Source organism: Hemitrygon akajei, chromosome 16 (genome assembly GCF_048418815.1).
Source record: "Hemitrygon akajei chromosome 16, sHemAka1.3, whole genome shotgun sequence".
Lineage (NCBI taxonomy): Eukaryota > Metazoa > Chordata > Chondrichthyes > Myliobatiformes > Dasyatidae > Hemitrygon > Hemitrygon akajei.
In genome coordinates this window covers 74,803,723-74,826,968 of record NC_133139.1, presented here as the reverse complement: position 1 = coordinate 74,826,968, position 23,246 = coordinate 74,803,723, and the positions used below count along the sequence as shown (strand labels likewise).

General features: G+C 43.4%; 1 protein-coding gene across 3 annotated transcripts in view; it reads right to left on the bottom strand.

The window, feature by feature from the left end:
- LOC140740407 (uncharacterized) overlaps positions 1 to 23,246 on the bottom strand; it is a 41,639-nt gene that overhangs the window by 2,947 nt on the left and 15,446 nt on the right. For all 3 annotated transcript variants that reach the window (XM_073069543.1, XM_073069544.1, XM_073069545.1), the window contains 5 exons: positions 13,539 to 13,610; positions 10,511 to 10,567; positions 7,876 to 7,947; positions 4,817 to 4,962; positions 1,686 to 1,795 (listed from right to left, as the gene is read on the bottom strand). In XM_073069543.1, coding sequence (XP_072925644.1) covers positions 1,686 to 1,795; positions 4,817 to 4,962; positions 7,876 to 7,947; positions 10,511 to 10,567; positions 13,539 to 13,610 — 457 coding nt within the window. The remainder of the gene's footprint in view (positions 1 to 1,685; positions 1,796 to 4,816; positions 4,963 to 7,875; positions 7,948 to 10,510; positions 10,568 to 13,538; positions 13,611 to 23,246) is intronic.

Sequence of the window (23,246 nt, the reverse complement as noted above, 5' to 3'; positions counted from 1 at the left end):
AAGGAGAAGGCAGGAGCAAGCAGAGCGGCTATTGCGTGAGTGGGCCAATGTTAGAGAGGCTTTGGTTTGTTAGGCTTAGGTGAGATCAGAATTGGGGTGTGGCAAGTTTCTTCTGCCTCTTTATTTCTCTTTCTTTGACTGTTCTGGCACAGGCAGTGCAGGGAGAATGGCTTCAGGAGCTATGTTTTTTTTTCCCTGTGCGTGAGGTGTAGGAATTTTTGGAGATCTCTTTTCTCCCATATAAGCAAATCTGCACCAGATTCCTCGAGAGAAAATTAAGAAACTGGAGGTGCAGCTCAATGACCTTGTGCTCATATTGGAGAATGAAAGAAGTCATAGATATGAACTATAGGGATGTAGTCAAACCTAAGTTTAAGGAGGCAGGTGAACGTCAGGAGAAGGAATGAAAACAGGCAGCAAGTGTAGAGTACTCCTGTGGCCATTGCCTCGATAATTAGTGCACCATTTTGGATACTCTTGAGAGGAACGACCTATAACGGGGGATCCGCAGCAACCAGGTGTCTGACGCTGTGGCACATAAGAGAAGAGAGGTGGGATTCCATTATTAGAGGAAGGGAGACAAAATTCTGTGGACGCAATATACACATGCAGATAGTATATTATTCCCTGGTGCCAGGTTCACTTTTGCCTTGGATCGGGTCCACAAAATACTAGAAGTTTGTCGGAGATTCTGCACTTTAACCTAGCATCTAACACCCTGCATTCACTTTGCAGAACCTCTTTACTCATTATCCTTATGTCATTGGCACCTACATGGATCACTACCTCTGGATTCTCACTCTCCCGAGGTACCGACGACGGCATCCTGGATGTCCCGAACACTGGCACTCGGGAAGCAACATACCATTCGGGAATCTCAGTCTTGTCCACAGAACATGCCTTCTGTTCCCATAACTAACGAATCCCTTATCACCACAGCGGGACCCAGCGGGCAGCCGACGTCCAGTACAATTCAATGCTTTCTGGATTACACCAGTTTATGCAATATTTTTAAAATTCTCAGCGACAACAGATCCATACTTCGCTCAGCGTAGCTCCAAATCTTTGTTCTAGTCTTAAATCTTTGTACAAACCGCTGATTGGAGAAGCTATATGCACGCCCATTTCTGGAAGAATCAGTTTTTACGCGAGTCTTGTTGTCAGTACAGAAGACCTTGAGTCACCAGTCACACCACAACAGGGAGACATAATCTAAAAGCATGTAAAATATAGAAACAGAATGGCAGTCTATATAAATAATCGGGTAACTGAGATGTTTGCGTTAAAAAGCAGCGGAGAGGGCAATGCCATCGAAGTCTTTTGAGCCGAATGAGCTCAAATCCGATAAGTAAGAATGACGTGAAAAAGGCCCATTAAGAAAGATAAATAGAGGACAGCTGGTGGAAGGAATCCACTGAGTGAACTGTGTGGTTTGTAGGTGGGTGGAAATAGGAGAGGATGGGATGTAAAGGAGCGAAGAGGGGGTAGAGAGGGTATGGGAAAGAAAACAAGTATAGGAGAACAGCTGATGGATCAATAGCAGCGTAAGGACGACTTGAAATTGGAAAATCGAGTTATATCATTCTGTTGTAAACAACTCCCGGAACATGAAGTGCTGAGGTATTTTGTTTTCCGTTTATCATTCAACGCCAGAGACGGGTGGGACAAACTGGAAAGAAACTCACGTTGAAGAGGAGGAATAATCCGTTCCGTCCACCCAGCGCCAATCACCTTCAGACGCAACATCACTGAGGCCAATCCAATGTCGATTTTGAAGGGTCCTTCTCAAAAAGTCCTGTCATGGAAACGAAAATGTCTCATTGTAAGTAGCACCAATGACTAGTTTAATAGTATTGAACAACTGTGATATGATATACTTGTAAAAAAAAGCCCAATTATTCATTTAAAAGCAGATAAATGGCCAAATTGAAGTGAGTGACAATGACACTGAATCCTCTATATTTTATATATTTTCTCCGTGGGAGCGTATTTGGCAGCTACAGCAACTCGAAGTTTCAGCGGGAATGACCAGAGGGCGTACCTTAGCTAGCCTTTCGTAGCAGTGCTGAGACATTGCATTTGCCTTAAACTGACTCCATGCGGTCACTTGTCTTACATCTCCAACCCTTCCACCAGCTCTGCTTTGGCAACTAAGAACCTCTACATTTTCTCACTTCTGCGGGAGAGTTCCAGTCCTGAACCTTTAACTGAATTTTCTTTTTCGCACATGCTGTTTGACTGCCTGTCCATTGAGCACCTCTATTATAGATTCAGTGGTTCTAAGAAGTTACATTTTAAGTCCTTGCTTTGAGCAATTAGGGGTGGGTTTTTTTTAAGTTGTTTGTGTCCAGTACATCTGCTGATTTCCTCCCGAAAGCTTTTGCAGGAAGATAGCAATTAGAGATGTTCATTTGAGTGAATGAATGTTTCAGAGTGACTGCTTTATGCACTAGTGCTGAATTTCTTGTGCGTTTTTGGAGCTGCAAAGTAGGAGATTATTCTATTACAGACCTGTTTTGTGTCTTTGTATGACAGCTTGGAAGAACAAGAAGTCGAGGCACTCAAAACTGAATTAAAGCCTCAAACAGACACATTACATCCTTTATACAAATATGGTTTGTGCACGATTTTCTAGTCGGAGATGACTCCCAGGATGTTGATTGTTGGCGGGATATTCATTGATGGTAAGGCCATTTGTTTTCAAAAGTTGACCACTTATCACACATGCCGGATTATTGCTGCATGCAGATCCGAATTGAATTATTTGCCGAGGACTTGAAAAAGCTTTTGATCTTTATGAAATCGACAATAAACATCCTCAGTCCTGATCTCAGCTTGGACGAACGTTGATGAGGAAATACCTGAAGGTGGTGCAGTGCTAGTCTCTGCCTTTTGGGATTCTGCCACAATGACCTGATGCTGAGATGACTGACTTCCCGCAAAATCAAACTCTACCATATTGCTCCGTACACACCGGGACTTTGTCCAGCAGACAGGGGGTGGCGGCAAAGCTGCCAAGGATTGCTTTGATATTATGAAAGTCTCTTTCACATCAAGTTACGAAATTTTACGGTTTGATTAGTGATGGCTGCAATACACTGTGGAGCAGTGTGTTCCTGATGAAACCCAAAATAACTAACAGTGAACATATTATTGATAAGCAAGCGTTGCTTAAGAACATTGCTTTGGACTTTTCGTGTACTTGATAACTAAAAATAAATCAGTTAGCTGGCAGCTGATGACAATATTTTCTATATTATTGTGCATTGTTTACATCGAGCAATTTCCAGGTCTTTACAGTAGGTGCATTGCCGCACATTTCTTGGAACAACTTTTGGCTCGGGCACAACCAGGCCACGAGCTCAAACGGTTGGCACAGGCGTGACGTGCTGGCAATGCCCGACGTCTTCCATCACTTTGTGCACTGCAAGGACTAGTAATTGTCAGAATTGAAAGAGTACTCCTGTTAAACTAAACAAATCACAGAAGCAACTCTCTGTGCGAAAGGAACATGAGGAAAGTAAGAGAGCTAAGAAAGTGGAGAGCTAATCATTTCCAGCGCTTCGGGAAAGAAAGTGGATGGATGTTTTGAGAAGACGGCACTGGAAGAAGGCAGAGACACCATGGGCTCCATGGACTTCAGTTCCAGAATAATTCAATGATTTAATACTAGAACCAAATTATAGCTCTGCTACCTGATTGCTGTTTATTGGCCGGCTCTCCTTGCTAATAAGTCTGATTATTTAGCCATGCTACTTCTGCACCCGCGCCTCTAAAGTTCACAATGGCCAGAAAACATTTTGAACATCCTTAGGCTGGAGAGCATGAGGTAAAGCCATTCCCTCACAGAGCCAGAGACACGGGTTCGGGTTCGATCCTGAACTTCCAACTGTCTGTGTAGAATTTGCCAATTTACCTTGTTACCTCTTAGATGTTGCTTAAGTACTACAATTTCTCTATCTGACAAAGATGTGAAAATTTGTAGTTTAGCTCAATTTAAATTGTCCTTTGGTCTGTAGGAACATCTGGGCAAATTGATGTTAATGTTGGATTAACTAAGGGGTTGGTTTAGTTGATGGACTATCGTTTGTGGATGGAAGAGTAAATTTCTGAATGACTAATCAGAAGCAGGCACTGGAATCTACACAGGTCCAAAAAAAAAAACAAGGACTGAACAGCCGGGGCAATGAACTGGTGCAACACTGTCGATAAAAAGAAAATCCATCACTTGCGGGAGTTAAGCAATTGTTCTCTTAGAAGATCTATCCAGGAATGGAAAAGATAGATCAGAAGGAATCTTGCCCAGTAAAAAAAATCATGGTTATGTAAAGAACAAATAAAAACTTGCCCCTTATTCTTGAAATGAATATTGAGGCGAGTCGGGTCTTCAGAAAGCACAATGGCTGCGGTGTGCAGATTTTTGGGATGCCAAGTGAAAGATTATAATCTCGTTGAGGTTAAAATAGTGCGTGTCTGCTCCCAGCCACATTTCTGTCTGTGCAAACTGATGTACCACACCGTTTAATGTCAAGGGAAACTGAGGGAAGAACCTGGTTTGGAATACCAGTGAACTGGATTTTTGCAGAGGTAATGAATTCACATGAAATGAATAGTAACATGTTCAAATAAGAATGTTGAAATAAATTGAAATAGAGCTGTCATTGGTCTTAAACAAAGATTTATCCAAAACGTGGCTAACAACAGCCCAGCACTGAGTTATGAATGGCTTCTCTCTGCTTCTGTGTCGCAACGCCATCACTAGGCAGGAGCAATCCGAATCCGCTAGTCAGCTTGACCGTTCAAAAAGATCTCCTACCTGCTCTTCTGCATTGTTAATGACAACAAGATGGGAATCTACCGATGCACAGTGTCTCTGGGCCTCCGTCCAGGTTTGTGTTCCTGAGGAAAATTGATAACAGCTTTTCCTAAACTGAGTCCATTCTGTGGGACATCGCTGAAGATCTGTGAAGAAATTGAAGTGCTGTAAGTGTGAGAGGCAGTGTCCTGTTTTGAATGGACATATTTCGGGGATACTCGGTTGCGGAGCGTAAAGGGTAAATCCCTGAATGTATGACGCCTCAAAAAGGAGGCATCCATCATTCTGGATCCCTATCACCGAGGACATGCCCTCTTCTCATTATTGCCCTGAGGGAAGAGGAACTCTAGCCTGAAGACACACACTCAACCTTTTAGTAACAGCTTCTTCTACTGCTCCCGCCATCATATTTCTGAATAGACAATTAACCCACGTACACTTCCTCAGCAAATCTCCCCTCCTGTTTTGCACTACTTATTTAATTTATTGTTATAAATACATTTTATAATTTATAGTTGTATTATCATAAATTGTGATGTACCGGCCGTACAAAAACAAATTTCTTTGTACCACTCTGCCCATCTGATCCTGGTGACTTGTTTAATTTAAGCCTACTAATTGCAGCTTTTAATTCTACTTCAGTTATGTCAGCAGTCATCCTTCTATTTTGTTCTTCATTTAAAATGAGTAACGCTAGAGAATTCAAGAAGGTGTCAATTTGGGTTATGCTTCCCCCGGAACATTGGAATATAGCGTTTTGTAAAACACTTCAAAAGCTTCTTGAATTTCACTTTGCTTATTTTTTTTTATCATTTTCGTTCTTGAGTCCCTAATTCTATGAATTATTTTTTCTGCTATTTTTTTTCCAGTTTCCACGCCAGTATTTTCATAGATTTCGATCCACTTTCATAATATCTCTGTTTCAGAAACATTAGGTTTTTCCTGATTTCTTGCATCGCCAAATCATTTATTTCATTCCTAATTCTTTTAATTTCCCCTAATGTATCCTGTGCCAAATTCAATTTGTGTTTTTTCTCTAGTTCATTCAGCCTATTTTATAATTCCTCTAATGTTTTATTCCTTATGTTTTTCTTATATGAAGGTATCGCTATAATTTTTCCTCTTAAGACTGCCTTCAGAGTATCCCATAAAATGGGAGGTGAAACCTCTCCATTATCATTAAATTCTAAGTAGAGACCAATTTCTTTTTTAATTTGTTCCTTAAAGTGCGGATCATTGAGTAGACTTGAATTTAGTTTCCAAATAGTATTCTTTGGTTGTAGGTCAAAATCAACAGATAAATAAATAGGTGCATGGTCACTTACATCTATTGTCCCAATTCCACAGGTGTTTATTTTGTCTTTGTCTTTTCCAAATGTTATGAAATAGTCTATTCTTGTATATACAGAATGCAGAGCAGAATAATGAGTGTAATCCCTTCTGTCAGGGAAAAGGTCCCGCCATATATCAATTAAACCAACATCCTCAAAAAGTGTATTAACTTTCTTATGTAAAGATTGTTTCATAGGTTTTTCTATTGGAAGAGTCTAAGTTTGGTTGTAATTGTAAATTTAAGTCTCTTCCACATATTAGGAGACCTTCTGTATCCATTACCATAATATCTGTAATTTTCTGAAAGAAACCAATATCACTTCCCGGGGGTGCGTATATATTCAATAGAGTAACTGAATTGCTGTCTATATTCCCCCTTACCAGAATATATCTGGGACTGCCCTGTTATCAAAAACTATTGGAGGGGGATACACAATGCCCCACAAGACATCTTTAAATGTGAAATACCCTTGGAGAGCAAGACCTTATATTTTTTTTATATATACCTCAAGAATGATTGAAAAGAGATAAATATTTAATGAACATACTGTTGGTGGCTGGTAAAAAGTCTCTTACAAGGAAATGCTTATCACAGGAGAGCTCAACTTTAAATGCATGGATGGAAATTACAATTGACATTTACAGAATGGAGAAGATAACAGCATCTGTTAATCATAAGCTGGAACAATTTGATTCATACTGGGAAAAATGGTTTAACTACATAATGCCTCAAAGGCCTGATTTTACTCTCACAAATCAATGAATCTGTTGTAAAAAAGAGATCACTCCCTACTTGTCCTTTTGCTTGTTTTTTCTTTCCACTCTTTTCTATAAGTGTATACCCCAGATAAATACTATGTGGAGATTGTGATATATGTGATTATATGATATACATCTTATGGAAATGTTTGTTTGATGAACTTCAATAAAAAAAATAAATCACAAAAACAAATTTCACGACATGTGCCATTGATATAAAACCAGATCCAGATTCTGATACTTATTCATGACGGGCATATTTCAGGGATACCTGCTTGCCTAATACCTGGTAAGTAGGACATCCCGGAATGGATGATACCTCAGGAAGGAGGCATCCATCATTAAGGACCCCCATCACCCAGGGCATGTCCTCTACTGCTTGTTAACAAGGAGGAGGAACAGGAGCCTGACGAGCCACACTCAATGTTTCAGGAACAGTTTTGTGTCTTGGGCCATCATACTTCTGAACAGACAATGAACGCACGAACACTTCAACAGCAATCCTCCCCTCCCTTTTTATGGTACTTATTTAATTTATTGATATGATTTTTATGTAATTAATCTTATTACCATGTATTGCAATATAGTGCTACCGTAAAAAAAAAAATTCATGACCTGTGCCAGTCTTGAATATCGGGTGTCATTGGATGCTGCCGTATCAGTGTCCGGGTTGCTATGGGGTTGTTTGAGCAAAGGAGTTTGAAACCCAAGTGTTTTTTTTAAATGGATGGTGGAGGCGGTGGTTGTAGGAAAGTGTCGGCACAGGATGGATGGAGAATGGGCGTCATTAAGAAAGCCGAATGCAGTCGAACAGGAGACTTTAGAGCAAACGAGGGTTATAGTATGATGTACGTAGAGGTAGTTAAAGCAATTTTTGCAAACAACGCCGCTCTACACCGGAATAGCATTGATGTAGTTACATGCTTTAAAATTGGGCATATATCTCTAACTGATAATTATTGACTTACTGTTCTTCAGCTGCAAAATATCGTCCTGAAGTTCAGCGATAGAGCTGTCGGTCTTCTTGAAGTTTACTGCAACTGAATAAGGACAACACATCATATCCTAGTGTTTTCAGTCCCATCTAGCATCAGTCTATGTCTTGAAGAACGGTGAAAACTGTCATCAATAGCATTGAAAATAAAGTAAAGGTGAAAACGTGTCGCGCACAGCTACGCCTGGTGTTGAATCGGTCAGCGAGAAAGACAGTCAAGCACATTACACTGTTTCGTTCTCAGTGCAAGTGATCAGTAAATCTTCAGAAGACATGAGGAATGAGGACGCTGGGAGAGTCTGTCAACGCTTTCTAACTAGCTGAGAAAATATATTTTAATGAACACAAGTGTAAGGTGTTAAGTTTGGGAGGACAATTGAGTGTACGTGTCATGACTGAATAGATCAGATTACAGAAGAGGAGGAGAGATTCAGGGATTATTAGATTGAGAGATATTAAATACATGTCATAAGGGGACAGGAGGCTGAACCCAAATGCAGGACGCAGGCACTGAAGTTCTAGGGGCAGGACAGGAACAACTAAAGGATAGAACAAGATGGGGAGACCATGGCGTGCGTGAGGGATGTGGCATTCAAAGGTGATCCTGGGGTTCCGAGATAGTTCAGGCAAGACAGAATCCCGGAGTTCATGGCCAGGCAGGATCTTGACTAGGCTAGAGAATGGGTCTATGGGACAAGGAATGCTGGGAGGAAAGCCCCCTGGGCGGGCAGCATAACTCCTGGGCAGGCCCGGCCTCCCAGGCAGGAACACAGGGGCCTGGGCAGGTCGCGGGGCACAACCCGTCGGAAGCGAGGTGTAGGAAAGGGTCAGAGTCCCCCGCCGGGCAACGAGTCCGGACTGCCTACCCGACGGAGGCAAGGGATCGGAAGGGAGCTCGGTCCAGGGTGGCTACGAGAACAGACTTACAGAACTAGTTGATTAACGGTGGATACTCCAAGCCGGGACTAACAGGACGACCAGATCGAAACCGGACGGAGCAGCGGGAGCGGCGCGAACAGGGCAAACCGGACGGAGCAGCGGGAGCGGCGCGAACAGGGCAAACCGGACGGAGCAGCGGGAGCGGCGCGAACAGGGCAAACCGGACGGAGCAGCGGGAGCGGCGCGAACAGGGCAAACCGGACGGAGCAGCGGGAGCAGCGGGAGCGGCGCGAACAGGGCAAACCGGACGGAGCAGCAGGACCAAGGCAAACAGAACGACCCCCCAGCTAGACTCAGGGCCAGAGCCCCTTATATACACTTGCCAGCCGATAGGCATCAGGTGCGCCTCCTTATGCCAAGATGATCTTATTTGGGCTTAAGGGTGAAAGGAGGGACGGCTACAAGACCCGGAGTCCAGAGTCCGCGGACCGGATCAAGACACGGAATGCAGGCTCCGGACCGGACCATAACAATATAACTGTACAGATGTATTCAAGTTACAGAGATATGATATATTCAAGATACAAATACAGATCCATGAATAGAGGAATCGAAAGTAAAATCTGTTGGTTTGAAATAACTACTAAATGGGAGTGAAGAGAGATCAAATAAAGAGGGGTGTTTGGAACGTGAATATCGCTGCTTGGAGGAGTGGGGAAGACAATGTGCATTTCATAAACAAGGTAAACTGTGATTAGGATTGGAAGTGTTTCTGAGCAGGTATATACATGAGCCCAGTGGCCGATTGCTTAATACTGGATTATCCGCAGTAAACTATGTCGGTGTGGGCAACACAGAATCACCTTCTCCACGCCTTGCTCTGCAGCATGCAATACAGAGAAATTTGCATCTCCACTCCCACATACACGTTATACAAATTTGGTGCTTGGTCCGTCGGCAAAGCTTCATCTTAGAGCCAAAATCCTGACTGGTTCTTACGGTTCCAATTGCAATATTACCGCGCACTAACTCCATGTGTACCAATAACCCCGAGTCGCATTCCGCCATAAGCTTTAAACTTTCAAAACTCACAAGACACCGATCTTTAGAGTTTAGTGCAGTCTGCATCTCTATCAGCTACTGAACCAACTGCCACTCACATTTCTTTCACCAAATACACTACCGTATTCTACTGAACCAACTGCCACTCACATTTCTTTCACCAAATACACTACCGTATTCTATAAACGACCGGAGCTCCAAATGTTGATGTCAAAAGATGACATATTACTGACGACCACAATGCAATGTTTCTGTGTGTGTGTGTGTGCGCGCGCGCGCACCTATCTAAATACTGGGACTGATAATACGCGGCGACACAACTTTACAACACAGATGAGTAGCATCAGGTTCACACGTGCGATAGGATTGACACCGAATTGCGGGCAATATTGTCACACAAAGAGTTCGATTAACGTCCTAAGTAAGGCTGGGGCATGACGGCAGCTATTTCGATAGGTTGGGTGGATGGAGTTCAGTGAGGTGGGACAGGGCAGAATAAACATTGTCGTAATACTGACGCTTTCGAAATATCTCTTTTCTTCCATATTCCACAGGAGGAGACAGTGTCCCCCAGCCTAGAAGAACAGAAGGCGAGACTCTGGAGGACTAGTACAGAATATGACCAATCTGTACGTACAGCAATTCAACAAATTGTATTTCACACTCACCATTATTCTTCCACTGAGAATGTTCATTCCTGACACCACGGATTGAGGTCTCTGTGTCTGAAATGGAAAATAAATGTTCACGCTCACATAGTAACATAGTCATAGAGAGAAATCGGTCCCTGTCACAAAATATTTCAAGTGTCTGTCTCCTGGAGTAATTTGTAGACCACATCTTTACTAATTTTGGGGGTCTGTATATAATTCCCTTCAGGGTCTTTTTACCGTTGCAGTTCCTTAATGACTCACAATGATTCAACACCTTCCAACCATATGTCAATTCTTTCTAATGATTTGATTTCATTTTTTTACCAACAAAGCAACGCCGTCCTGTCTGTCCTTTGGCTACTAAGCTCCCAGCTATAATCTCCTTTCAGCCATGATTCGGTGAAGCCTACAACATCATATCTTCCATTCTGTAACTGTGCTGCAAGTTCAGCTACCTCATTCCGTGTACTGCGTGAATTCAAATATGACAACTTCAGTCCTCTATTGACCCTTTTCAATCTTGTCTGCTTCTTACATTACAGCTCATCCTGTTCACTGCAATTTTACTTTATCAGCAGCCTTTTCTCACTACAGATATCCTCTGTTTGTAAACCGGCTGCCTCATCTTCAGCACTATCCTATGATAATTCTTGCATTGAGATAATATGCATCTCAGGACACTCTTCGCACCATGCTCAACCTTTTGATTGCTAACATTGTTTGAGGTCATACCAACATTTGTCCCCACATTCTCTCCAACTCTACTTATATTCTGCTTCCCATCCTCTGAAACTCTAGTTTAAACCCGACCATGCAGCGTTAACAAACCTTCCTGCTGGGATATTATTTCTCCGCCTCATCTCCCTTGCTGATGCATCTAACTATGGCAGAGTCATCAGAAAACTTCTGAAGATGCCATCTTGGACAATGTCTCCCATCCACTACATAATGTACGGGTTAGGCACAGGAGTACATTCAGCCAGAGACTCATTCCACCGAGATGTAACACTGAGCGTCATAGGAAGTCATTCCTGCCTGTGGCCATCAAACTTTACAACCCCTCCCTCGGAGTGTCAGACACCCTGAGCCAATAGGCTGGTCCTGGACTTACTTCCACTTGGAATAATTTACTTATTATTATTTAATTATTTATGGTTTATATTGCTATATTTCTACACTATTCTTAGTTGGTGCGACTGTAACAAAACCCAATTTCCCTCGGGATCAATAAAGTATGTCTGTCTGTCTGTCTGTCTGTCAAGTTCAAGTGCAAACCGTCCCGTCTGTAGGAGTCTCTAATCTGGTAGAGAGCCCAATGATGTAAAAACATTGTGCCCTGCGTTCTGCACCAACTGCTTTGCCACGTATTAAACTGCATAATCTTCTTAGTTCTGCCCTCACTAGTACGAGGCACGGATATCAATTCTGAGATCACAACGCTGAAGGTCCTACGCTTTAATTTAGCTCCTAACTCCCTGTTCTCCATTATCAGAAACTTGTCACTCGTCCTATTATGGCATTTCTACCAAAATGGACCATGACATCCTTAATGGACCCCTCCACTTAAGGATATTCAAGACTCGATTCGAGATATCTCGGCACTGGCACCGGGAGGCAAATTACCATCCGGGAATCTTGTTCATGCCTACAGATCCTTCTGTCTGTTTCTCTAACTAATGAAACACCTATCACCGCAACGCACTTCTTCTCTCCCCTTCAATGCTGACTGGCAGATCCAGACTCAGTCCTAGATAGCCGACCATTATGACTTTGCTCAGTTACGTTAACGCACACCCCCCCCCCACCCCACAACAGTATCCAAAGTCATATATCTGCATTGAAGGAGATGACCACAGGGGTACTCTGTACTGGCGCCTTAACTCTTTTCTTCTTCCGGACTGTCATCTATTCTCCTCAGTCCTGAACCTAGGGTGTAACTCTCACTCTCTACATGTCTTGTCTATCACCTTTTCAGCCTCCCGAATGAGCCGGAGTTTATCCAGTTCGTGCTCCAACTCCTTAACGCCAATTATTAGAAACTGCTGCCTAATGCTCTTTCTACAGGTGTGGCCGTGAGGGACAAGGGAGGTCTCCCTGCCTTCCTACATCCTGCAAGAGGAGCATTCCACTAACCTGGCTGGCATCTCTACTATCCTAGCTAAGCAGATATAAAGAAGAGAATGAAATATAACTTAACCTTCAGCTTTTGTTCCTATGATTTCTCTGACTCAAGCTTGTCTTTGCTTCGCAGAGCTAAAGCCTTAGGGTCACCACTCTGACTCTGCCACTCAGACAACGGCTGGTGCGACAATGCGTTTGCCCCTGCCTTCCTTTAATCTAGTTTTGGTAATTAATCCCAAACTCCGAGTGCTCGCTAGTCATTGCTCTTTTTTCACTTTGGCGACTCGCTGCTGGCTTTTCTGCTCGTTAAGTGGACCTGAGTGAAATCCCCTCCTCTGAAAACTTTCGACGTCCGTATTCATCGCAGGTCAAAGCACTTTTTCGCTGTAACGACCCACTGCTCGCGTTTCTACCCAGGCAGTGGACCGGAGTGAAATACTGTCTTCTCAAAGCTTCCGATGTCCGGATCTGTCGCTGGTCAAAGCTCTTTTTCTAGATTAATATATGGGCAAACGTATTTATGACACAACTTCCCGATCTCCTGGCCATGCGGGCAGTACTGTACTTTCGGCCTTAAGATCCTGTCTCTTTCGTAATTCTGATGAATGCTCTTCCACATTTATTCTTCTATTTTGACCGGAAATGTTTAATACGTCAGTATTTCTAACATTTCTTTTTCATTTATTGTATTCACACTATTTTACTTCAAGTTGAGTGTCTTTGTGGAGTGATGTTAATTACCAACTGTTTCAGGCATAGAGTGAGATATGTGTCTGGAAGATAAGCAGATGGGCAGGATTGAGTTGGACTTTGGAGTTTGGGACATAAGCAGAATTAGCTGAAGCAGCTTTAGCATTCTACACCACTCTGCACCATATCAACATTCATGATATTTTTTTTGTCTGATAATTATTAAACTTACTCTTTGTCAGCTGTGAGATCTCCTCCTGAAGTGCAGCGATGGAGCTAACAGCCTCCTCATAGTTTCCTGCAACTAAATGAGGGTATCACATCAGATAGTGTGGTTTTATTTCCCAGCTAGCTCATCATGTCTTCGGTCTCGAATGACTTGAAGAATGATGATAATCTTCATCAATGTGATTGAAAATGATGGTAAAGGTGAAACATGGGTAGAGCCCATCAACATACGTCAGATATTGAATCAGTCAGCGGGAGAGACAGTCAACCCTTTACACTGTTTCGTTCGGAACTAAAGTAAGAAAAAAAAAACAAATATTTGGCCATATACGCTTTTCCCTTACTACACATCAAAAAGTTTGAAAAAATCTCTCAAGATTTCCTTTCACAACAATGAAAGTGGTATTAAACTGACACAGTCAATGTAAAACACATTCATATCAGTCCTATTCAGCTGTTCTCCAATGAAAAAAGACAGGAAGTGTCACGCTATATCTCCGAACCCAAACGAAGGGTCACAAAGAGACTCGGGGAAACAAAAATAGGTAGTTAATTAACTAATGAGACAAAACGAAACAGTAGAACTTACAATGTCTCGCATAACTCGCAATAACCCGGCGTCATAACTGTACTAGGCAAAGATCAGGACCACCGAAAAAAACCGATAATTTGGCACTGCCCCTTTAAATACACTCCAGACAACGAAATAATCTCTGTCCACCTAATTAAACCCCAGTCTACTGACAATTTTACAAGTAACCATTCTGGAAAAAGATAAAACTCCAAGGATACTTAATTGGACTCCAGGAAAGTTCTGAGAAGAATAAATCAAAACTATCAAAGGCAATTTGCATTTTTGGAATATCTAGGTGTAAGCGATGGAATTCTGAAATAAGATCAGTATCAAAAATATCCCTGGAAGGTTCCCAACACCGTAACACAGGATTATATCCCTCCCAGTCTACCAAGTATTGCAGATGTCCCCTTAATTTCCGTGAATTTTCGTGACAGTTTCACCGTCTTCTGGGAGAGGCGGTTGTTTGGGCATCGGCGCAAAGGGGCTACAAAGTAAAGCTTCCAGTTTGGATCAATGAAAGGTGCGATTAATTCTCGGACGACGAGGTTGTAACTTGTGTCTTGAGTTGTTCATATATTTACTGTTGTCCAGTACGTATTTAATTTAGTAGTACTGTTTAAAAGCAGTTTGTTCAGTTTTCAGCTTCTTTGGGTTATTGTTGAAGGTAAGATTTAGGAGAAATATGCGTATTCCAATTTGGGCGGTCGAATTAAGGGGAGGTTTCTCGGGTGAGGGTCGATTAGGTTGGTCATGGGCATGCGTTCGACGGGAGATGCAGAGAGAAAACACTGGGGAGAATCACTTGTAGCATACGATCCGTTGAGAGACCCGTTTGTTTGAGACAGATTACGAGCGACGTTTGGAAGGTGGTGTGTGTTTTCACCTTGACCGATGGGCCAGCGCGTAAGTGACAGAGAAGTTGAAGATGAGATCTAACTTGTGCACAAATGACTGTTTAATTAGATTTTGCCCTTTTTTTGTTATTCTTTACTCACCCTTTAGTTCAGTTAAGAATCCGGGAGCGAAGTTTAAAAGGCGAAAGCTTCTCCGGAACTCAGCTTTTACCGGCGCATCAATCATGTGTTGGAGAAAAACTAAGGTTCAGGCATTAAAGGAAGACACTGCCTAGCGGAACGGTCATCGACGGAGTGGTCTGAGTCAGAGTGGTAGGGCTTTGTGTCATTCGGTCTTCGGTGAGCTTAGTGGTAAGTGGACTTCGATTTTCCCTGCGTTTTTAAGGAATAGAGAGCATGTCTGTAGCATTTGTGCTTCGCTCTGGATGTCAGATGTGGGAATCCAGGGAATCCTCCAGTCACCCAAATGGCCACATCTGTTGCCAGGTGCACCGATATGCAGCTCCTGAGAGACCTTGTTGGGGATCTGGAGCGGCGGCTTGATGACCTACAACTTATTAGGGAAAGTGAGCAGCAGATAGAGCTACAGGGTGTTAGTCACCCCGAGGCTGCAGGAGTTAGACAAGTGGGTGACCGTCAGGGAAGGGAAGGGAAGATCTCAAATAGTAGACAGTACCCCTGTGGCCATCCCCCTCAGTAATTGTTATCTTGTTTTAGATGGTGTTGAGGAAGTTGACCTGACAGAGGATGATCACGGCGATCGGGACCTTGGCACTGAGCCTGGTTCCGTGGTGCAAAAGGAAGAGATGAAGATGAGGAATGTGGTAGTCATAGGGGATTCAATAGTCAGGGGAACGGACCAGAGGTTCTGTCAACGGGATAGACATACCTAGATGATGTGTTGTCTCCTAGGCGACAAGGTAGGGGATGTCTCTGATTGGGTGCAGAGTATTCTGAAGGGAGAGGGTGAACAATTTGAAGTCTGCATACACGTTGGTACCAAAGACATTGGCAGAAAAGGGGAGGACCTCCAGGGTAGTAACCTAAGGATTTCTGCCTGTACCACGAACTACCGAGCGCAAGAATAGCATGATCAGGCATATTAATGCGTGGCCGACAGACTGGTTTAGGAGGCTGGTCTTCGGGTTCCTTTATCATTGGCCCTCTTCTGGGGAGGTACGACCTGAACAAAAAGGACGGGTTACACCTGAACCCAAAGGGATATAGTACCCTGGCAGGCAGGTTTAATAGAGCTGTTAGGCAGGGTTTAAACTAATTTGGCAGGGGGATGGGAACTGGAGTGACAGGACTGAGGAAGGGGGAAGCAGAAATAAATAAAAGATAGCGTGCAACAGAGATGATAGAAACAACAAGCAGCAGAGTCATAATCACAGTCAGTAGGATGATTTACAGGGCAATAGAGGCGTGGTGCGGTTAAAACAGAAAGCAACAAATACTGGACTGAAATTGTTATATTTGAATTCACGCAGCATAAGAATTAAAATAGACCATCTTAAAATTCAGCTGCAGATTGGAAAGTACGACGTCGTGGCTGAAGGATGGCTGCCATTGGGAGCTGAAGGTCCAAGGATATATGATGGATCAGGAAGCTAGGGTACTATTCAGAGGCGGTGGTGTGGCCCTGGGAATAAGAAATAATATTAAATGATTAGAAAGGGATGACATAGGATAGGAAGGCGTAGATGCTCTATGGGTTGAGTTCAGAAGTTGAAAGGGTCAAAGGATCCTAATGCACTTGTATAAAGGCTTCCAGACAGCAGCCAGGATGTGGATTACAAATTACAGCAGGAGATAGAAAACGCATGTCAGAAGGGCAATGTCATGATGATCGTTGGGGATTTTAACATGAAAGTGGATTGGGAAAACCAGGTCAGTACCGGACCTCAAGAGAAAGAATTTGTAGAATGTCCAAGGGTGGGCTATTTAGAACCTCTCTTTCTTGAGCCCACCAGGGTATCGGCAGTGCTGGATTAGGTGTTGTGCAATAATCCTGAGGTGATAAGAGAGCTTAAGGTTAAGGAATCCTAAGGGAACAGGTGATCACAATATAATCGGGTTCACATTGAAATTTGAGAAGGAGAAACTAAATTCTACTATGTCGGTATTTCAGTGGAATAAAGGAAATCAAAGGGTATGGGGTGAAAGCAAGGGAGTGGGGATTACAGGAAGAATTGTATCAGCCCATGATTGAATGGCGGATAGACTCGATAGGCGGAAATGTCTAATTCTGCTCCTATATCTTATAGTCTTATGGAAATTACAACGGCATGAGAGAGAAACTGGCCAAAGTTGACTGGAAAGGGACACTAACAGGAAGGACAGCAGAGCAGTAATGACTGGAGTTTTTGCGAGAAATGAGGGAAGTGCAAGACAGATATATTTCAAATAAGAAGAAATTTTAGAATGGAAGAAGGGCACTACTGTGACTGACAAATGAAGTCGGATCCAAAGTAAAAGCAAAAGAAATGGCATATAAGGAAGCCAAAGCTAGTGGAAAGATAGAGGATTGGATTGTTTTTAAAAACTTGCAGAAGGAAACTATGAATGTCATTAGGAAGGAAAGGATGAATTATGAATGGAAGCTGGCGACTAATACCAAAGAAGATGCTAAAAGCTTTTCTTAGTGTATTAAAGGTAAAAGAGAGTCAAGGGTAAATACAGGATCAATAGAAAATGACGCTGGAGATATTGTAACCAGAGACGCAGAGATGACAGAGGAATTAAATGTATATTTTGTATCAGTCTTTACAGTGGAAGACATCTACAGTATACCGGATATTCAAGAGTATCAGGGAAGTGAAGAATCTGCAGTAAAAATTACGACTGAAAGGGTTCACAGAAAGATTAATGGTCTGAGAATAGATATATCTCCTGGACCTGATGGAATGCACCCTCGGGTTCTGATGGAAGTAACTGGAGCGATTGCGGAGGCATTAACAATGATCTTTCAAGAATCGATAGATTCTGGCGTTGTACCGGATGATGGAAAATTGCATATGGTACTCCGCTATTTAAGAAGTAGTGGAAGCAGCAAAGAAGAAACTATAGACCTGTTAGCCCGGCACCAGTGGTTGCGAAAATGTTGGAATCGATTGTTCGGGATGAGTCTACGGGTACCTGGAGGCACAGGTCAAGACAGGCCAAAGTCAACATTGTTTCCTGAAAGGAAAATTCTGCCTGACTAATCTACTACAATTTTTTTGAGGAAATTACAAGCAAGGCAGACAAAGAAGATGCAGTAAATGTGGTGTACTTGGATTTTCAGAAGGCCTTTGACCAGGAGCCGCACATGAGGCTGCTTAGCAAGATAAGAGCCCATAGAATTACAGGGAAGTTACTACCTAGGGTGGAACATTGGTTGATCGATAGAAAACATAGAGTGGAAATAAAGTAATCCTATTCTGGCTGGCTGCCAGTTACCAGTGAAGTTCCACAGGGGTCGGTGTTGGAACATCTACTTTTTACGATGTACATCAATGATTTGGACTACGGTATTAATGGATTTGTGGCTAAATTTGCCTATGATACAAAGATAGGTGAAGGAGCGAGTAGTGTTGAGGAAACAGAGAGCTTGCAGAGAGACTTAGATAGTTTAGAGAAATGGGCAAAGAAGTAGCATATGAAATATAATGTTGGAAAGTGTATGGTCATGTACTTTGATGTAAGAAATAAACGGGGTAACTATTATTTAGATGGGGAGAGAACTCAAAATGCAGAGATACAAAGGGACTTGGGAGACCTTGTGCAGGATACCCTAAAGGTTAATCTCCAGATTGAGTCGGTGGTGCGAAGACGAATGCAATGTTGACATTAATTTCTAGAAGTATCGAATATAAGAGTACGGATGTGCTGTTGGGGCTCTATAAGGCACTTGTGAGACCTTATTTTAGAAAGGATATGCTATCATGGGAGAGGGTTCAGGAAAGATTCACAAGAATGATGCAGGAATGTAAGGGTTACCGTATGAGGATTGTCTGGCAGCTCTTGGGCAGTATTCCCTCGAGTTCAGGAGAATGAGGGGGGACCTTATTGAAACATTTCGAATGTTAAAAGGCCTGTACGGATTACATACGATAAAGTTATTTCCCATGGTAGGGAAGTTTATGACAGGAGGGCAACACTTTGGGATTGAAGAACGTCGATTTAGAACAGAGATGCGAAGGAATTACTTTAGTCAGAGGGTGGTAAATGTATGGAATTTGTTGCCACCAGCGGCTGTGGAAGCCAAGTCATTGGTTGCATTTAAGGCAGAGATAGATAGGTCCTTGATTAACCAGGGCATCATAGGGTATGGGGAGAAAGCAGGGGAGTGGAGATGACTGGAAGAATTGGATCAGCCCATGATTGAATGATGGAGCAGAATGGATGGGCCAAATGGCCTACTTCTGGTCATATGTCTTATGGTCTTATAGTTTTATTACACAACATCCACGCAAGCAAGCCGTCTCCATCTCTAAGGTTTGGCAAGTCTTGAGATTGTCTTCCCTAGAGTTACGCAGCCAAGGAAACCAGAGTGTTTCACGTGTATATTACCGGGTTAATTTTCCTAGGGCAGTAATGAGACAGATAAAGCGAGGGGTTAGTGTTTGCGATTCTAGTTTCAGTAAAAAATCTTTATTTGAAAGCCAGACCTGCTGTCCAATATAGAAACAGAGATCCAAACTCCTTCTGTTGGACTTGTCCTGTTGCCGGACCAAACTCTGTTTCGGAGTCTTAGAACCAACTTGAACCAACTTTGACTGTACATCTAAACAATTGTTCCCGGACCTCTGCCTCCCGATCAGGGAGGAGAGAAGGCTGAAACCCAAATGGACTTTCGAAAGCGGTCAGACATAGTGATGAATATTGAAGCGTCTTATGGGTGAACACCACCTTAGTTAAACGGTTACTCGAAGAGTGTGGATTACCGGACACTAGATAGCGAACGGTTCGTGCCAGGTCCTGATTCCTTCTCTCAGTGTGCCCATTAGTCTGTGAATGGAACCCCGAGGAAAGACTAGAGGTAGCCCCAATAAGTTTGCAAACTGCTTGCCAAAATTTGGAATTGAATTGCGGACATCTGTCCGAAACAATATCAGAGGCAAAGCCATGTATACAGAAAACCTGGTGCATATGAACTTCTGCGATCTCTCAGTCTAATGGTATCGCTGTTAGAGGAATGAATCGGCAAGCCTTGGAAAACTTATCGACAACAACTAAACTTGTGTTAAAGGAAAGTGTTGAAGGTAGACAAGTAAAAAAAAAAAGTCTAGAGAAAGGTAAGACTGTGGGGCATGAAGTAATGGGTAGATGTTGAAGAAGGCCTTGAGTAGGAGAATTGGGACTTCCGTAACACGCACAAACGTCATAAGTCTGAACGAATGCTTAACCTCTTTACATAGACCGGGCCATCAGTATTTTATTTTAGTTTCCGCGAGATTCTGGGGTGATCTTTTATTTTAGAAGTGTGAATCCATTTAAGAACCACATATCGCAACTCAGGCGGAACCGACAAACGACCAGGGGAACTATCTTCTGGAACCCGGTTACTCCGTTCTAAGAATTACCTAACTTGGGAATCTACATCCCGCTAGACGTGGCCACTAACCTTTCGCTCGGAATAATGGTTTGCAACCTCTCCACCGTATCTGGGGGCTCGAATTCTCTCGATAATGCATCTGGTTTCTTACTTTTTAGACCAGGGTGCTAACCGTGGGTCTGCTGGGAATTTAGTCTATTCTCTTCCTGAATATAAGCCAAGTTCTTATGATTGGTCCAGAGAATGAATGGGTGGCTAACTCCCTGAAGCCACTGCTGCCTTTCCTCCAGTACTGGCAGCACCACAATTCCCGACGTCTAATTCACCTCTGTTGCTGACAAACGTCTTGAAAAGTAGGCACAGGAATGTAGTTTTTAGTCGGCAGTGGATCTCTGAGATAAAATGGTTACATGTAAGCGTCGTCAGACCCAGTTTTGTGAAAGTAGCTGCTCCTTGCAACAATTCACACATTGGGTTAATTAGGAGAAAGGGGTACCGATTGTTAACTGTTAATTTGTTGATCATCTATATTCCACGCAGACTGTCATGATTTTGGGTTGTAAAACTGAACCATGCTCCCCCCGGATACGTTGTTGACCTGATCAACCCTGAGGCGAGTCCCTGTTCAATATACTGGTACATGGCCAACCTCTGGGCTCCTGATAACGAAAATAGTCGTCCTCGTGGTGGCTAGGTCTCTGGCCATAACTCTATAGCACTATGGCGCCAAAGGTGCGGTTAGTGCGACTGTCATCCGTTCAGTAAAGACCTCAAGGCGGTAGAAATTCTCGGGCAGGAAGGAGTCAGAGTCTTTTTTGAGAACATAAAAATGTCGCAAACTCGGGGTGTGAGAGGCAGACTCGAAAACACGGGTGGCAGACTCGAGAACTCGGGAACTCGGAAACTCCTGGGAGGCACACCTTATGACAGCTGGAAGCCTAGGATACTGTCATGAGACCAGTCTACAACGGGGCCATGTTGCGACAACCACGGAGAACTTAAGATGAGAGACATTCCAGGGGAATGGATAAGGTGAACTCTAAGAATTTCACGATGTCTTCTTCCCGGAAGCGCAGTGGTCTGAAACTTGAGACACCTTTCCGGGGTTCCCAGCAAAGCGCCGGGGAATAGGCAGGTTGGGCGATCTTGCCTGGTTCCATGGATCTCTGGGAAAGTCTTGAAGGACGCAGCCAGCTCCTGCAACATCTGTTTGTGCTGATCGCCTTCCGCAGCTTGCTGTACGAAAGCTGACCAAATGTCGAATCCTGCTGGAGCAAGGTATGATTCAGTGGTACCATCACGCTGCATCTTCAGACCCAAGCGCCGGATTACACAGTGACTCGGAATGGCTAAACATTTGATTAACAAAAGAGACGAAACAAAACAGTAGAACGTACAATGCACTGGATAACTCGCAGTAACTGGGAATAAGTCAGCCAGAATTTCACGAGGCAAGAAGCAAGACCGTCAGGAAAACGCTGCGGGGTTGGTATCGCACTTTTAAATGCATTTCAGGGCAGAAAGGAATTCGTGCCCAGCTAACGAGAATCCCGGAATCTTAGCAAACTTACAGGTAACGAGACAAAGGTCCAATGATACTTAATTGGACAGCTGCAAGGGTTCGAATATAACAAACGGAAGTATCCGTGGACATTGATACTTTGACGTAAATTAAAGACCTAACTATAACAACATAAAAACACAGAAAGCGCTATCATACATTATGATTATAATAAAATAAACGGAGGGAATTCAAAAATCATCAACAGCAAAAATATCAGAAAACACTACCAACAACCTAAGTTTGTGACAGGTCATCGTTTAAGTTCAGGTTCAAGTTCTTAATTGTCATTCAATCATACACATGTATAAAGCTCAATGAAACATCATTCCTCTGGAGCCAAGCTGCAAACGTACGACGCACTGTATAGTCATACATAGCGCATTTAGTAACGACACAGCAATACAGTCACAAAATAACATTGTGAGAGTTCTAGAGTGGCACGGCCTGAAGATTAACAGTTTGCCATGTAGTGCGAGGAAAATGTTTATGTAGGACAGTATAATGTTACTGATATTATTATACTAAAAACAAGCGTGAGACTAGCGCATGATTTCGATTTAAGTGAGGGAGAGTTACGCATCCTTAGCCTCACTCTCTCTTCCCAACTCCCATCTGGATCCAGCGGCAAGACAAGAGTCGAGACGGCTGGAGATAGGACTAGGCGCAATGGATGACCAGGACATCTTCTGGGTCTTGTCGTGCTCTGCACGTTCCACGACACTTGCAGAGATCGCCTTCTTGACCGTTGGATCTTCCACTGGTCGCGGCCGCTCAATCCGCCGGAGTCTGTCTTCACATGCTGGGATAGACCACTCCCTATCTCACTGAGGGTTTGAGACCCATCGGCTACCCTCACCTGGTTTAGCCGGCTTGTCGAAGCCGTTGCCCGGGGTGTGGCCGCTGTCGCATGCAAACAGTTACGGGGCGCCACAGGTGAGAACTGAGTGCCATGTAGGGACCAAAGGTGGACAAATCGCCTGAAAAGGACGCAACATGTTCCCCCATCAGAGGTGCTATCTCTCCCTGACACCCTGACACCATCATCATCATCATCATCACCCTTTAACCTTTGAAGCCCTGTGGCGAAAGGCAAGCGTCGAAGCAGTAGGCGTAGATACACTGGGAGCTGGAGTCACGGCGGTTCAGGTCTAATAGTCCCTTTTCGCTGACCGAAGAAG